Raw genomic sequence first — 15,097 nt, 5'->3', positions numbered from 1 at the left:
CTGCCTCCTTCAGCAAATCCTACCAGCGTGTGCCACCACAATCGGCAATGAAAACTATACTAAAAATTGGGTATCTTTTAAAATTAGGTTTTCAATTCCATGAACACCATATAGCCTTCCATTAATTCATGTCATCTCTCATTTCACTTAAAACATTTAATGGGTTTCAATAGAGGGCTTAAACATATTTTGTGAGAAGTTTTAGACTTAATTATATTAGTTTTGATAAGTGGTAATTTCATTTTCATACATTTCATTTCATGTGAATTTTTCCTTTCCCATTCTTTCTTCATATATGTGTCACATTGTCCTACATTTTTCTATATAATAACTTTGCTAGAATTTTATATGTAGTTTATAGTGACTTCATGAGACACCTTTTAAAAGAATTTCCTCTTTTCCTATTCATTGGGAAATTTGATTCAAGATTTTTAATCTTTTTGTCCTTAAAATTTGATATATTTACAAGTATAGTCATCTGAGACTAAAGTTTTCTTTATGAGATTATTAGTCATTTTAAGGTAAAATTCTTTATACACTGTCCAGTTTCTTTTGATTTGTGTTGTTAAAAATACATGTTTTAGCTTTATGGTAGTTGTGTACTTCATAACACATTCAAATGAAATGACAAGAAAAAACAACTCATTTTACACTGATTTCCTACTTTACATTCCTGATATCAGTTAATATAGTCTTCTGGTTTGTTTGTGGTTTTTTTTTTTTTTGGCTTGATTGACCACTCACCACAAAGGGATTATCAACTTTATTGATCTATGCAAAGAAAGTATGGCTTTTCTTTAAAGTTTCTATGGTCATTTACCCATGTTTTATTACTCATGCTTCTTGTAGTTATCATTTTTTTCTTCTAATTTCTTTGAATTTGCTTTGCTGTAATGATGGAAATTTCTTGGCCATTTTTTCCTTTTGGGTGCTGTTGTCATCTTTTTTGACAAAACTTCATACAGGATATTGTGATTATGCTCCCCCTCCTCCTTCTCTTTCTACATCTTCCCCACTCCATACCTACCCAACTTTGTGTTCCGTCTCTGTCCCTCCTTCCCGCTCTAAAAGCCGGGCGTTGGAGGCTCATGCCTTTAATCCCAGCACTCGGTAGGCAGAGGCAGGCGGATCTCTGTGAGTTCAAGGCAATCTGGTATACAGAGCGAGTTCCAGGACAGCCTTCAAAACAATACAGAGAAACCCTGTCTCAGAAAACCAAAATAATAAAAAATAAATAATAGCAAAAAAGAAAAATAAATTCCACAAAATAGAAATCAAAGCCAACAGAAGACTAAACAGACAAAAAAAGGCAAAATGAAACAAAAAGTTCACATAAATACCATTGTGTTCATCTTGTGTTTGCCAATTACTCCCAGGCATATAACCTACCCTGAAGTGTGGTTTATATACACAGTGAGACTCCATTGGAGAAAAAGTGATTTTCTATTTGCTAGTGGGTATCAATTGCAGATAGCTTCCAGGTTAAACACGGCACCACATGTCTATTTCCCACTCTCAGTACTGGGACCCTGTCTGTACTGAACTTGCACAAGACTTATGTATGCTGTCACAGTCCCTGTGGATTCCTATGCATATCAGTTCTGTTGTGTCTGGTAAATAGTTTTCCTGGAGTCATCTTTCACCTCTGTGTCTTACATCTTTCCATGTTTACTTCTAGCTCTTATAATCTATCCATTTCCTCTTCCTTTCTTTAACATAAAGATGTAGAGAGTGACCAATATCTATGTATTTTTCAAGTTTTTTTCTGCTCCCACAAGACTAGCAAAGCTTAACCCAGCTTCTAGGCCTCTCTATATTCCTTTGCTAGAACTGCAGACACTGCTACAGGAAAACGCATCCATAAATGTCAGAATCATCTCACTGAGTTTCCTTTTTTGCCTGAAAATTGATACAGTAATTCTTTACTATCTTGGGAAATCTACTATCTTCCAAAATATTTAAATTCATATTTTATCTGTATGTTCTAGTTTTTATTGGACGGTACTAGTAAAAAATATTGAATCCTGTTATTAGAAATTGGATTGTACATTTAAATTTTTATATAGAACCTTGATAAAGTATTTCTTGCCTGTCTTATCGATAATATAGAACTTTACAAGTATTTCACTCAGCACACCCCACTTCATATTATTATATAATAATATTTCTCTTCTACATTATGTCCTAACTGCCAAGTTTTTAGTTATCATTTTCTGTCATCTAATCAGTGCTTCTCTCTTTGTAGGCTTACACAGAGCAATATGTAAGAAAATTTTCCTTCTGATTGTTTCTTCAGTCTTGACTTCGTGAGGTTTATTTAATCAGGTCTCTCATCTTAGTAAGGTCTTTTCAGTTTTTAGTGTCATGGGAAAACTATGAAAGGGAGCAGACCATGCATTCAGGTTCACAAGAACTGTTATTTCAAGATCAAATCATCTATCAGAAATGCAGAATCAAGGCGTATGGATCTCATGCTAGCTGAAGATAGAATTATCGAAGTCACCACTTATAAAAATGCTCATCTTTTGAAGTATGTTTTTCAGTGTTCGAGACTTTCCATATGACCTAGTGGTTCTTCAAATGGCTTTCTATTTATTTTTATTTATTCCAATCTGGCCGTACAGCTAGTACTTTATCAGTAAGGCTCTTTCTAGTTTCATTGAGAGTTTCTTGCTGATAAATACAGTGGGCACCTCTCATACTATGTCTGAAAAAAGTCAAACCACAATCCCACTGGAGTGCTTCCTAAATCACATTGCCTTCTTCCCATTATCCTTCAATCTGCCTCATTTTCTTCATTATATTTTTTTGTGTTTTTTTCACAAATAAAAAAATTGTGTCTATTTCATAGCAGCCTACTTAGTTTTTAAATCATTGAACATTTCAGAGTTCATTTAAGAGGTTTTGTTATCATATATCTCTTTTGGGGTTGCAAACATCTCCATTACCTATATACAAAAAACTGCCATTTTACATCTCCAGACCTAGCCTGTTAAACACATATATTCTATTAATTAGTTGATATTTTCCCATAACTCAGTATACAAATCATAAAGTTAATATGTTTGGTGTTCTACTTGTGATTCCCAAAACTTGTCCAATTACATACATAGCAGCATTATCCATTCATTTATTACTTTTTAAATCAACTTAGCATTTCCTTTATCCATCATATTGAAACTTGAGAAACTCCCATTGATTATACCTCTAAAATATATCTCAAATCAGTCCACTAGCCTCTTGAGATGTACATATTTTTTCTTCTGGTGTATACTTAACCCAATTCATCTTGTTAATAAATTGTTCAAAGATATTAAGTAGAGATATTATTCATACTTATTTCATTTTTCAAATCCCTTACTTTCCATCAATTCCAAGCCGTCAAAAAGTAATCTGAGGCATGAAAGATAGTTCAGTGGATAAAGGACATGTTCTGCAAGAATGCAGACTAGAGTTTCTATCTTCAATAGCATATAACAAATCAGGGTAGGTAGTCTAGTCCACTTGTAACCACAGCACTCAGGAGGCACAGATGGGACCCTTGGAGCTGTAGGGTCAGCAAGGGATTCTTCCTAAGTGAATAAAGTCGTAAGTCACCAACAAAGTTACTTAACATTAACTCTGCCATCCACACATAGATACACATATGTATATGTATACTTGTATATGTGCAGACACACATGTGAACACACATGCTATATACACATACAAAACATAATTATAAATAAGTAAACAAATCGATCCAGGTTTAACAAGATCTACAGGTATTGCTTTATCTATCATAAAGATATCCCATCCTGAAAATATCCTGATATCTATAGAGTTTATTAATATTATTGTAACTGAATATGTCTTAATAGAAAAATTAATTTCAAATTTTAGACTATGAAAATGACAGCTCCACTTCCAGAATACCATTTTTCACTTTCAATGACATATGACCATTAACCACCAAACATATTGAATTTCTTCAATAAGCTTTTATCCCCTCTGCTCTAGCAGAATTAGATAAGGAAGATACTTGCCAAGCTGTTATGTGGTTTATCTACTGTCAGGATTTTATTAATATTCAACATTTCTCATCAAAAAGTCAAGAAAAAAAAGCAGATAATTTTGGCCAAGCCAGAACGCACCACCATTATGTTGACTAAACACCGAATAGCATTTCAGGAAAAGAAGGCTGTGTGCTTTAATCAACCAGGAGTCATTTCATATGCTTAAAGTAAATACAAATATTGATTTGTGATAAGAGAAACCAGTTGATTGCTATCATTGGGAGCTTTGCCTTTTGCATATTATAAATTGTATTGTGCTAGTTTTTTTCAATGTTGTCTTCCTGAGCAAACTTAGAACACTATTTCACTGTGTCATCATCCACTATGAATTCATACATTATCATAAAATAACTCAATATTATCTACGCTGCTGATGAATTCGTAAAGAATCCCTTCAGAAATTTGTTGGACAAATGCAATTCTTTTCTAAATCTTGATGACATCATTTTATAGACTTCTTAAAATAAATTTGCCTGAAAATTTATTTTATATTTAGAATTTTAACTACCTTCTTTGGAAAGACTCTTGTATGTTTACTCAGAAACCAAAAATGTAAGTGACATTTTGTTTACAAACTTTTTAATTTTTGTAGCCTTTCGTTGAAAGTATCAGCATTGCCTGTGATGTGTTATTCATTCTGATGACTTTAGGAAGGAATGCTTGTTGGCTTTAACTAAATGTGTTAATATGTCTTCTTTGAATTTCCACAGAACTCTGTACCATGGAGTGTGGTAGCCATGGGGTCTGCTCAAGGGGAATATGCCAATGTGAAGAAGGCTGGGTAGGACCGACATGTGAGGAACGTTCCTGTCACTCTCACTGTGCTGAGCATGGTCAGTGCAAAGACGGAAAATGTGAGTGTAGCCCTGGATGGGAGGGCGACCACTGCACAATTGGTAAGTATCAGCATACTTTGACTGAAGTAAGTTGAACTAATTGAAGAAGTAAGAACATTCTAGTGAGTCAGTTGCTTTGATATTCATAGAACTTGAACTTGGGGAAAAGAAATACAAATTTTTCATGAACTGAGAGGTTTCTTCTTTAATAATATTGTTCTGATTTGTTCTGCCATTTCTTTTTCTCATTACTTCTGTGTTTCTTATGCTTTCTGCTTTTAAGCACTTTGAGTTACTCAAAAGAAAGATGATACACTGGAATAAAGTGTCATTAGTGAATGAGACAAGTGCTTTTGTTGGCAGTAACGTTCTACTGTCCGCTTTTTCTTTTGAAAAGTATAGGTTACTTTCACTGAAAACACCTACAGGCAATTTCATTCAATGGGACTACTTTAACAAAGGCCATTTGATACCATTAGAAGCTATTTTTAATGTATATGAAAAACGCACTCCTGACAATTATCAATAGAACATCTGTGTTCAAATGTCTATCTTTATTCAGTAATGCAGAGTTTATGCTGAAGTATTTAACCTTTCTCTCAGCCTTGCCATCAATTTACAAATTTTTAAGTCATGGCCAGACAGAACACTGTAGGCAGTGATATGCCTATGATGTAATTAACATATCATGTGATATCCACAATATGAAAGACATTGCTAGTAATTAAGATTTATAATGTAATATACTTCTTTAATCAATGTCTTCTATTTGCATACATAACTGCCACAGAGGTTTCTTTTATTTTGTCTTAATTGTATATATGGTTTCTGTGATAAAAATGCCTTGAGAAAATCAACTTGAGACAGAAAGAACTTATTTTCACTCACAGTTCCAGGTTAGAATTCATCATAGTAAGGAAGTCATCGTAGCAGGAGCTTTCAGGAGTTAGGTATATCACATCCAAAATCAGGAACAGAGTACAGTGAATGTATGCATTCCTGTGCTCAGCTCACTTTTTCCTTTCTTATGCATCCCAGAATCCTTGCATAGGGAATTGTACAACTCATATTAGTCCAGTCTTCCCATCTCAATTAATGTCATCAAGATAGCCTCCCATAGGCATGCCCACAGGCCAACCTGATCTAAATATCACTTATTGAGACTCTCTTCTCAGATAATTCTAGTCTGTGCGAGGTCACATTCTAAACCATTATACACATACAATAGGATAAATATAATTGTACAACTCTCATTGCTCTACTAAGGAAATGGGTCACAGCATTCCATTGGCATTTCTGTGACTAGGCAGAAGATGTGCAGCAAGCAAAGGCAGCAGTCATCTTTTGGCTTTGGTAATTTCTTTCTATTTTTAAATTATTCATAATAATATATTTTAGCATATTTATTCTCCTCTAATAATTCTTCCAAAACTTCCTGTCTCCCTTCTCACCTAACTTCATGTTCTTGGTTTCTTAAAAGAAAAAAGGCAAACCCAACTACACACATAAAAGTACACATAAAAATGTTATTTGTGTTACCAACTAAACTACTCCTGAACGTGAACCTGCCTTGTAAGTTTTTTGATACGCAATTCATTTTTAGCTCCCCCCCCCAGTATACTGTGTTGTGACTTTTACTTTTAGGCGATATTATTTGTTACAACCATTGACTCTATCAAAGTGATAAATAATATACATGTGTGTGTGTGTATACACACATGTGTCATTTAAATAAATTGCATTGCTATTCTACTACAGGTACAGTAAGTCTTGTTCTATGACTGTGGAAATAGTTAAGATTCATTAAAAAAGGTAGTGAGGAGTGATTCAGAAGCAGCTTAAGTAAATACATTCTGCACTACAGTAAGTTTATTGCCTTCACATGAGACTATTTAAATATTATGATAATTATTAAAGGTGCTTGCTCCAGAACTGCCTTCTAAGGATATAAGAAGATAAAGCTAGTCCTCCTTCATAGAAGTTATTACTGAAATATAAAAAATGAAGTTCTTATACTTTTAGTGAAATATGACACTTTTTAAGGAAGCCTAATAGAGTTTCTTAAAGAAAAGACATTAATAACTTTCCCACAGAAAATATTATTCATAAAATACACAGGCCAGTGTACCAATTTTTGAGCTGCAGGCATTTCAACAACTCATAGTTTGCTGTTCTCCTTCTAGACAACAGATGGGAAACCATTAGTATATGTTGTATAATTTTGTTCTCCCAGAAATTTATTCAATTATTCTTTCTCCCCTCCCCTTTAGCTCACTACTTAGATGCTGTTCGAGGTAAGACTTTTTTTCTTGATAGAAGAAATGTGCTTCTCAAGGAAATGCGCATATAGGAGAACAAAGGTGGTGTTTTGTTTGGTTGGTTTCACTTGGTTGCTTGGTTAGTTTCTCTCTAATTTGTTGTTTGGATAATTTTTTAATGTAATACTGCTGTGTTTACACTAATAAGACTAGACAATAATTTGTTTTTCTAGCATCCAAGTCACTGTTGCTACAGTATAGAATAGACTTGCTATTATAAGGACTCCTTTTCTATGTTCTTTTCTAAAAACAAATGTGGGGGAGTGTTGCACATGCGCACATGTCTACAGACAATTATTAAATAAAGTAGATTGCAGTAGACAGGTGAAGTATTATTTAAAACAATATATCTCTCTGTCTATGGATAAAATTCTTATGTCCTTCTGAGGGCAGAATTTTTCCCTTATAAGTACCTGTCTCTGTCCTCTGTCCAGGGATTAGCCTCTGACGGAAACAACAAGGGATTTTCTGTCAGATATGTAGTGTTTATCTGTCCCAAATCACCTTGAGTTTTATTTTCTCCATTGGGTCCCCATTAGAATAGAAGTAGAGAAATTCCTTTTTTCAAGGCTATGTATACGCATTCTATGCTATGACTTGGGGATAGGTTACTCATAAATCTTATCATTCTTTCTGTCTGCCATCTGCTATTTTTAAGTTTTATTTCCTTCCTCTGGGCTGTTCATAATTACTTAGAAAACCATTTGGAAAGAAGATGGGATTACTTCTACAATACTTTAAACCTATGTTTATATTTATCCTTCTGAAATTGTCTTTTGAAGACATACAGTAAAAAGAATGTTGATTGAACTACCCCTAGTAAAAGCCAGGTCTGGTCTTGTATGACAATTGGGAAAATATTCAAGATATGTATATCATTGTTGTTCTTGTTGTTGTGTTCATGTATCTGCCACTGATCACTTAGAACATGCAAAGTTTTCTTTTGATAGAGCCAACCTCTGAACTACTGGTAGAAAGAGTAATACACATTTTCAGGAGGTACTAGACAAAAAGGAGCCTAATTCTAAAGAAGCATCATTACCTATATCTGTGCTTTAGTAATTAACTAAAAACGTCCGAACTACACTTTCTCTGGACTGTATTTTCCCAATTATTTTCTATAATTCTGAAACCCTACTGATGACATACTTTAATCCCATGAACATTTTCTGGGTACTTAAGATGATTATTAAAAACACAGTAATGTGCTGGCTTTATAATCGATGCTGCAGAAGTGAATTTCCCAGTGCTTAGCCGTCAGATCAATAATAATTTTCAAAATCTGAATAGATGCAAAACAAGTGCAACACATTTCTAAGGAATAAGCAAATACACCGTGGTGTGGTCTGAATTATAAACCAACATACCTATATCCCGAAGCACTAGATCACAAGGGGAAAATCATCACAGGCTAGAAGTAGTTGAAGAAAGTTTCTCTTCATAGAAACTGCGGTCTTTCTCCAACTTACTGGCAATAACTAGATACTGCATCATCTAGCCAGTTTTGATAGAGATGAGGCGATGCGTTTTTCAAAAAGAAACAAAAAAAACATTTCTTGTCCCCACCACAGTTTTCCTACTGTCTGAACCAGAGGTTGGGAATTGGGGTTAGCATTAATAACACTTAATTGGCTCTCTAAGGAAAAACACTGCAAAGTCAGGGATAACAAGTTCCCTGGGAAGGTGTTGCAAGTAAGCAAGCTCCTCTTGCATTTATTCAGCACCTCATCTGAACTGAACCCAGATGATTAAATTCTTCCCTGTAGGCAGATACATCACTGTTGGCCAATCCCATTCTGTTGTTGTGATTGTTACCCTCTGCTGTCTTTTCAGATGGCTGTCCAGGGCTCTGCTTTGGAAATGGACGATGTACCCTGGATCAAAATGGTTGGCACTGTGTGTGTCAGGTTGGTTGGAGTGGGACAGGCTGCAACATTGTCATGGAAATGCTTTGTGGAGACAACTTGGACAATGATGGAGGTGAGTTATTTACAAAACATTCGTGTAAGAAAGCAATAGGCTTGCCTCTTGCATAATAGTGACCAACCTGGCCAAGAGCAAAAATTAAGAATCCTAAGTATCAATAATATTGAGGCATATGGGGCTATGGTATTTTTAATTTAAATAATATTTTAAAGATATTGTTTTTTGAAAATTACTATGGCTGGACAATGCTGCAAATGTTTTGCATGTGTTATATCTCATTTAATTGTAACCCATAAATAGGTACAGAGTATGTATCAAAACATAATAAATAAAACATCATGTTCAGTTCTTAAGTACAAAAATTTATCAAGAATTATCTTTTGTCCCCTGAAAGTATTACTAAGAGGTAGAAACACAAGAGGGAGCTCTAAATAATTAAGAAGAAAGAAAATATTTCATTGTGATAATTCAGTTTGACATAACTTTTGTATACTTTCTAGGCAAGAAAACATGAAATTAACAACAAAATGCTTTTCTAACTACGGCATCTTTGATTAAAATAAGTAGATTATTAAATGTGGGACCTATTTTCTGTATTTGTGAGATAATTGCATTTCTTATAATTTTCACCCAAATAAAGAACCTAAATCTAAAGAGAACAGTTAGGATTTAGGCATACAGGTGGTTGTAAATTTTTCTTCCTTGGCTTGCAAAAATAGATCAATGGACAGAGCCCTCTCCTTCCAGCATTTAAGAGGCAAAGCCAGGGAATCTCTGCAACAATTGGTAAGCTCTGGTTTGGCTCAGAGACTCTGCCTCAATAAAGTGAAGAGTAATCAAGGCAGTCATCCAAGGTCAACTTTAGTCCTCCATTCATGTGCATAAAAAAACATACACTCTTTTTTCCATACACGTGCACACTGTAAACACAAACCCAAGCAGAAGAAGTTTCTTCCTTTACATGTTATGGATGGGGAAACTTGAATTGATAATAGCAAGTATTAAATGCATAGAATGTGGTTGTAAATATTAAATGAGATAATTCATGTAACCATCTGTAATATAATGGAGGGCAACACACACACAGAGGGAGAATAGAGGGAGTATAGGACTTTATTTCTAAGAATAACTATATAAATTGAAAATCTCATTTGGGATGCAGAATGAGTCTCTTTTCCCCCACTAAATGGTATATAGATGAACTTCTTGACTGAGTTTTATGGCCCTCTAAGACTCACCTTTACTTTCCTTGCTTTTTTGTATTTTAGAAACAATCTTTTTTATCATTTTTATTTTAATTTTAAATAGCTTGTTTTACATGTCAATCCCAGTTCCCTCTCTCTCCCCTCCTCCCTCACTCCCCTTCCCCCCACCCTCCCCCACCCTATTGCCAAATCCTTCCACATAGGGGATATCTAGAGTCTGTCATTTCTCTCTGGGTAGGGTCCAGGCACTCCCCTAAGAGTCCAGGCTTAGAGAGCATCCCTCTTTGTGCTATAGGCACACGATGACTGTTTGTATTCCAGGGATAGACACTGATCCACAGCTCAGGGCCCCATAGGTTGCCCAGGCCTTCTCGCTGACACTCACATTTGGGGGGGGTCCAGATCAGTCCCATGCTGGCCTCCCCACTGTCGGTCTGGGGTCCAAGAGCTCTCCCCTGTTCAGATCAGCTGTCTCTGCTGGTTTTGCCAGCCCAATCTTTGCCAATTTGCTCATCACTCCTCTCTCTCTGTCACTGGGTTCCTTGGGTTCAGTTCAGTGATTAATTCTGTGTTTGCCTCTGCTTCCATCAGTCACAGGATGAAGGCTCCCGCATGGTTATAGACATCAAGTTCATTATCAGGAATGGGCACTCGAGGTGTACTCTCCGCTATTGCTTAGCTTGCCAATTGGTGTTATCCCTTTAGATCACTCGAGGTCACTCTGGTGCCTGATCTGTCTTCTATCCTATGATTCCCTCTTCCCCCTATTCTACCCCCACCCATTCAACTTCCTGATGCCCCATGGCCAACTCTCTTCCTCTTCACCCCCTCATTTCTTCCCAGCTCCCACTCCCCCCCCACCCCTGGCCGTGTTCCCCATCCATTCAGAGGATCTTGTCTCAATCCTCTTCTCTTGGGTACTATGCATATATGCATATCTTTTAGGTTCTTTCCTGTTTCCCAGACTCTCTATCAGTGGAAGTGCAGACTGGCACTATCCTGATCCATGTCTAAAATCCATATATTAGTGAGTACATACCATGTTTGTCTTTTTGCGACTGGGTTACCTCACTCAGGATGGTTTCTTCCAGTGCTATCCATTTCCCTGCGAATTTCAAGATTCCATTGTTTTTTCTGCTGAGTAATACTCCATTGTGTAAATGTACCACATTTTCTCTATCCACTCTTCAGTTGAGGGGCATCTAGGTTGCTTCCAGGTTCTGGCTATTACAAATAATGCTGCTATGAACATATTGGAGCAGATGCCCTTGTTGTATGAGTTTGCCTCATTTGGATATATGCCTAAGAGTGGAATTGCTGGGTCTAGTGGTAGATTAATTCCGATTTTCCTGAGGAATCTCCATACTGATTTCCAAAGAGGATGTATGAGTCGGCACTCCCACCAGCAGTGGAGGAGTGTTCCCCTCTCTCCATATCCTCTCCAGCATAAATTGTCTTCCGTGTTTTTGATTTTAGCCATTCTGACAGGAGTAAGATGGTATCTCAGAGTTGTTTTGATTTGCATTTCCCTGATGGCTAAGGATGTTGAGCACTTTCTTAAGTGTCTCTTGGCCATTTTAGCCTCCTCTACTGAGAATTCTCTATTTAGATCTGTACCCCACCTTTTAATTGGATCCTTTGGTGTTTTGGAGACTTGTTTCTTGAGTTCTTTGTAAATTTTGGAGATTAGCCCTCTGTTAGATGTAGGGTTAGTGAATATCTTTTCCCATTCTGTGAACTGCCTTTCTGTCTTGTTGACTGTGTCCTTTGCCTTACAGAAGCTTTTTAGTTTCAGAAGGTCCCATTTGTTAATTTTCGATCTCAGTGCCTGTGCCACTGGTGTTATGTTTAGGAAGTGGTCTCCTGTACCAACTCGTTGAAGAGTATCTCCCACTTTCTCTCCTAAAAGTTTCAGTGTGGCTGGATTTATGTTGAGATCTTTGATCCATTTGGATTTAAGTTTAGTACAAGGCGATAAACATGGATCTGCAGTCTTCTGCATACCAGTATCCAGTTATGCCAGCACCATTTGTTGAAGATGCTTTCTTTTTTCCATTGTACAGTTTTAGCTTCTTTGTCAAAAATCAAGTGTTCATAGGTGTGTGGGTTAAAATTAGGGCTTTCGATTTGGTTCCATTGGTCTACCTGCCTATTTTTGTGCCAATACCAAGCTGTTTTCAGGACTATAGCTCTATAATAGAGCTGGAAGTCAGGTATGGTGATGCCTCCTGAAGTTCCTTTATTGTATAGGGTTGTTTTGGCTATCCTGGGCCTTTTGTTTTTCCATATAAAGTTGATTAATGTTCTTTCCAGGTCCTTGAAGAATTGTGATGGAATTTTGATAGGGATTGCATTGAATCTGTAGACTGCTTTTGGCAAGATTGCCATTTTTATTATGTTGATCCTACCAATCCAAGAGCATGGGAGATCTTTCCATTTTCTGGTATCTTCTTTGATTTCTTTCTTTAAGGACACAAAGTTCTTGATATACAGGTCTTTCACTTCCTTGGTTAACATTATCCCCAGATATTTGATGCTGTTTTTGGCTATTGTAAAGGGTGATGTTTCTCTGATTTCTTTCTCAGTCACTTCATCATCTGTATATAATAGGGCCACTGACTTTTTTTTTAGTTTACCTTGTATCCTGCCACATTGCTGAAGATGTTTATCAGGTCTAGGAGTATCCTTGCCGAATTTTTTTGGGTCACTTATGTAAACTATCATCTCATCTGCAAATAGTGAAAGTTTGACTTCTTCTTTTCCTATTTGTATCCCCTTTATCTCCTTTTGTTGTCTTATTGCTGTAGCTAGAACTTCAAGTACAATATTGAAGAGATATGGAGAGAGTGGACAGCCTTGTCTTGTTCCTGATTTTAGAGGAATTGCTTTGAGTTTCTCTCCATTTAGTTTGATGTTAGCTGTTGGTTTACTGTATATTGCTTTTATTATATTCAGGTATGTTCCTGTTATCCCTGATCTCTCTAGGACCTTTATCATGAAGGGGTGCTGGATTTTGTCAAAGGCTTTTTCAGCATCTAGTGAGATGATCATGTGGTTTTTCTTTCGCAGTTGAAACAATCTTATTTTACATATCAATCCCCCCATTCCCTCACCCTTCCATCCTCCCATGCCCCACACTGAACACCCCCATCCACTCCCTAAAGATAGTAAGGCCTTCCTTTCACAGGGGATCATCAAAGTCTGTCACATCATTTGGGGGAGGGACTAGGACCCCTTTCCTGTATATGGGCTGCAATAGTATCCCTCCGCAGGGAATGGGCTCCCAAAGTCCATTTGTGTATTAGGGATAAACACTGGCTCCACTGCTGGAGATCCCATCTATGAGTCTAGACAGTAGTGGAGAGGCTGCCTTTGATGCCCTTCCCCTATAATGAGATTGATGACTACCTTGGTTGCCATTCCTAGAGGCTTCATTGTCTTTTTTTCGTTCTATACATCTTTTCTGAAATGCCTTTTCTTCACTCATATTTCTCTGTTCACAATTTAAGTCTCAACTCAAGTGTCCTCTTCTATGAAGTCTCTGACTTCTGCCTCTTCAGTCTCCCCTGGTGCTTATAATACACACCATGCAGTCACACACTTAAATGTGTATCTTTCTGTTTCATGCGATATGTTTCAGGCATAACACATGTGACATAGATATTTGCCAAATATATCTGGTAACAGCAGTAATTCACTTGTATGCAGAATTTACTAAGAACCAGGCACTGTGCTCAGAATTTTATGTGAGGCATCTAATTTAACCTCTTTGGAGTAGGATCATCAATTGATGATATTTACAAATTATAAAACTAGGCACCGAAAAATAAAATAAGTTTATAAAGATTACCTAGCAAAGAACTGAGGGATTTTGGAGTATAAGTCTGGGTGATACACTTCATTGGTGTAATTGATATGTACTATCTGATGTGTTAATTGAAGGGATATATTCTCAAACTGTGTTAACCACCTATGCATTTATAATTTCTGAATCAATTAAAGTTGAGGCAAAATAAGTTTTCAGGCTTTGTCAAGTAATAAAAGTAATGGAATATTTAATTATCAAGCATCTTTATGGCTTCAAGGTCATATCAAGACAACCAAAAATATTTAATGAATGGGTCAATTAAATATTAATGATTACTGAGTTATCAATTCTCAATGTCTATGGAATATGTGAGTACAAAATAATAGAAGATTTTACTAAATGTGTGTTGACCTCTGAGGTCTCCTTAAAACTGTGTATCTATATGCAAATTGAAAATCAAATGCCTGACAAGAGCTGAGCATAGCTTATGCTCTTTAGGGACTAGGGTTAAAAAGCTCCATAAGAGTTTCAATTACCATTTTTCTTTTACTGGGACTAAGATAATATTGATGACAAATATAGATTGGCCTCTACTTTAAGATAGAAAGATAGATCGAATAAGCACTAAAAGTCCCATGACTAGGATTTTAGACTAGTAATTCCATTTCTATAATGTTTATATACTATCCCAAAGAATACATTGTCCTTCATTTGATGATCTCAGCTTTCCGGATTCTCAAAGTCACAAAGTTTGTTCAGCTGGCTATGACTAAGTATTAGTGTATTTGTTTGTATATTTGTATATACTTTAATTAAATCAAAAAATGTCAATTGAACATTCCTGTAAAAAAAGTAATCCTAATTTTAATAATGCAATTCTTAAGAAATCTTCCAATCAAAAGCACACCACTTTCAAGCAGTTGTTTCAAGTAGCTTCTATCTGATTACT

General features: G+C 36.1%; 1 protein-coding gene across 4 annotated transcripts in view; it reads left to right on the top strand.

The window, feature by feature from the left end:
• The window catches only part of Tenm1 (teneurin transmembrane protein 1), a 789,988-nt gene that overhangs the window by 602,883 nt on the left and 172,008 nt on the right, over positions 1 to 15,097 (top strand). For all 4 annotated transcript variants that reach the window (XM_040744566.1, XM_040744568.1, XM_040744567.1 and 1 more), the window contains 3 exons: positions 4,766 to 4,951; positions 7,162 to 7,185; positions 9,043 to 9,189. In XM_040744566.1, the coding sequence (XP_040600500.1) occupies positions 4,766 to 4,951; positions 7,162 to 7,185; positions 9,043 to 9,189 (357 nt within the window). The remainder of the gene's footprint in view (positions 1 to 4,765; positions 4,952 to 7,161; positions 7,186 to 9,042; positions 9,190 to 15,097) is intronic.

The sequence above is a fragment of the Mesocricetus auratus genome, unplaced genomic scaffold, assembly GCF_017639785.1.
Source record: "Mesocricetus auratus isolate SY011 unplaced genomic scaffold, BCM_Maur_2.0 Super-Scaffold_100003, whole genome shotgun sequence".
NCBI lineage: Eukaryota > Metazoa > Chordata > Mammalia > Rodentia > Cricetidae > Mesocricetus > Mesocricetus auratus.
This window is presented reverse-complemented; position numbering and strand designations above follow the sequence as displayed.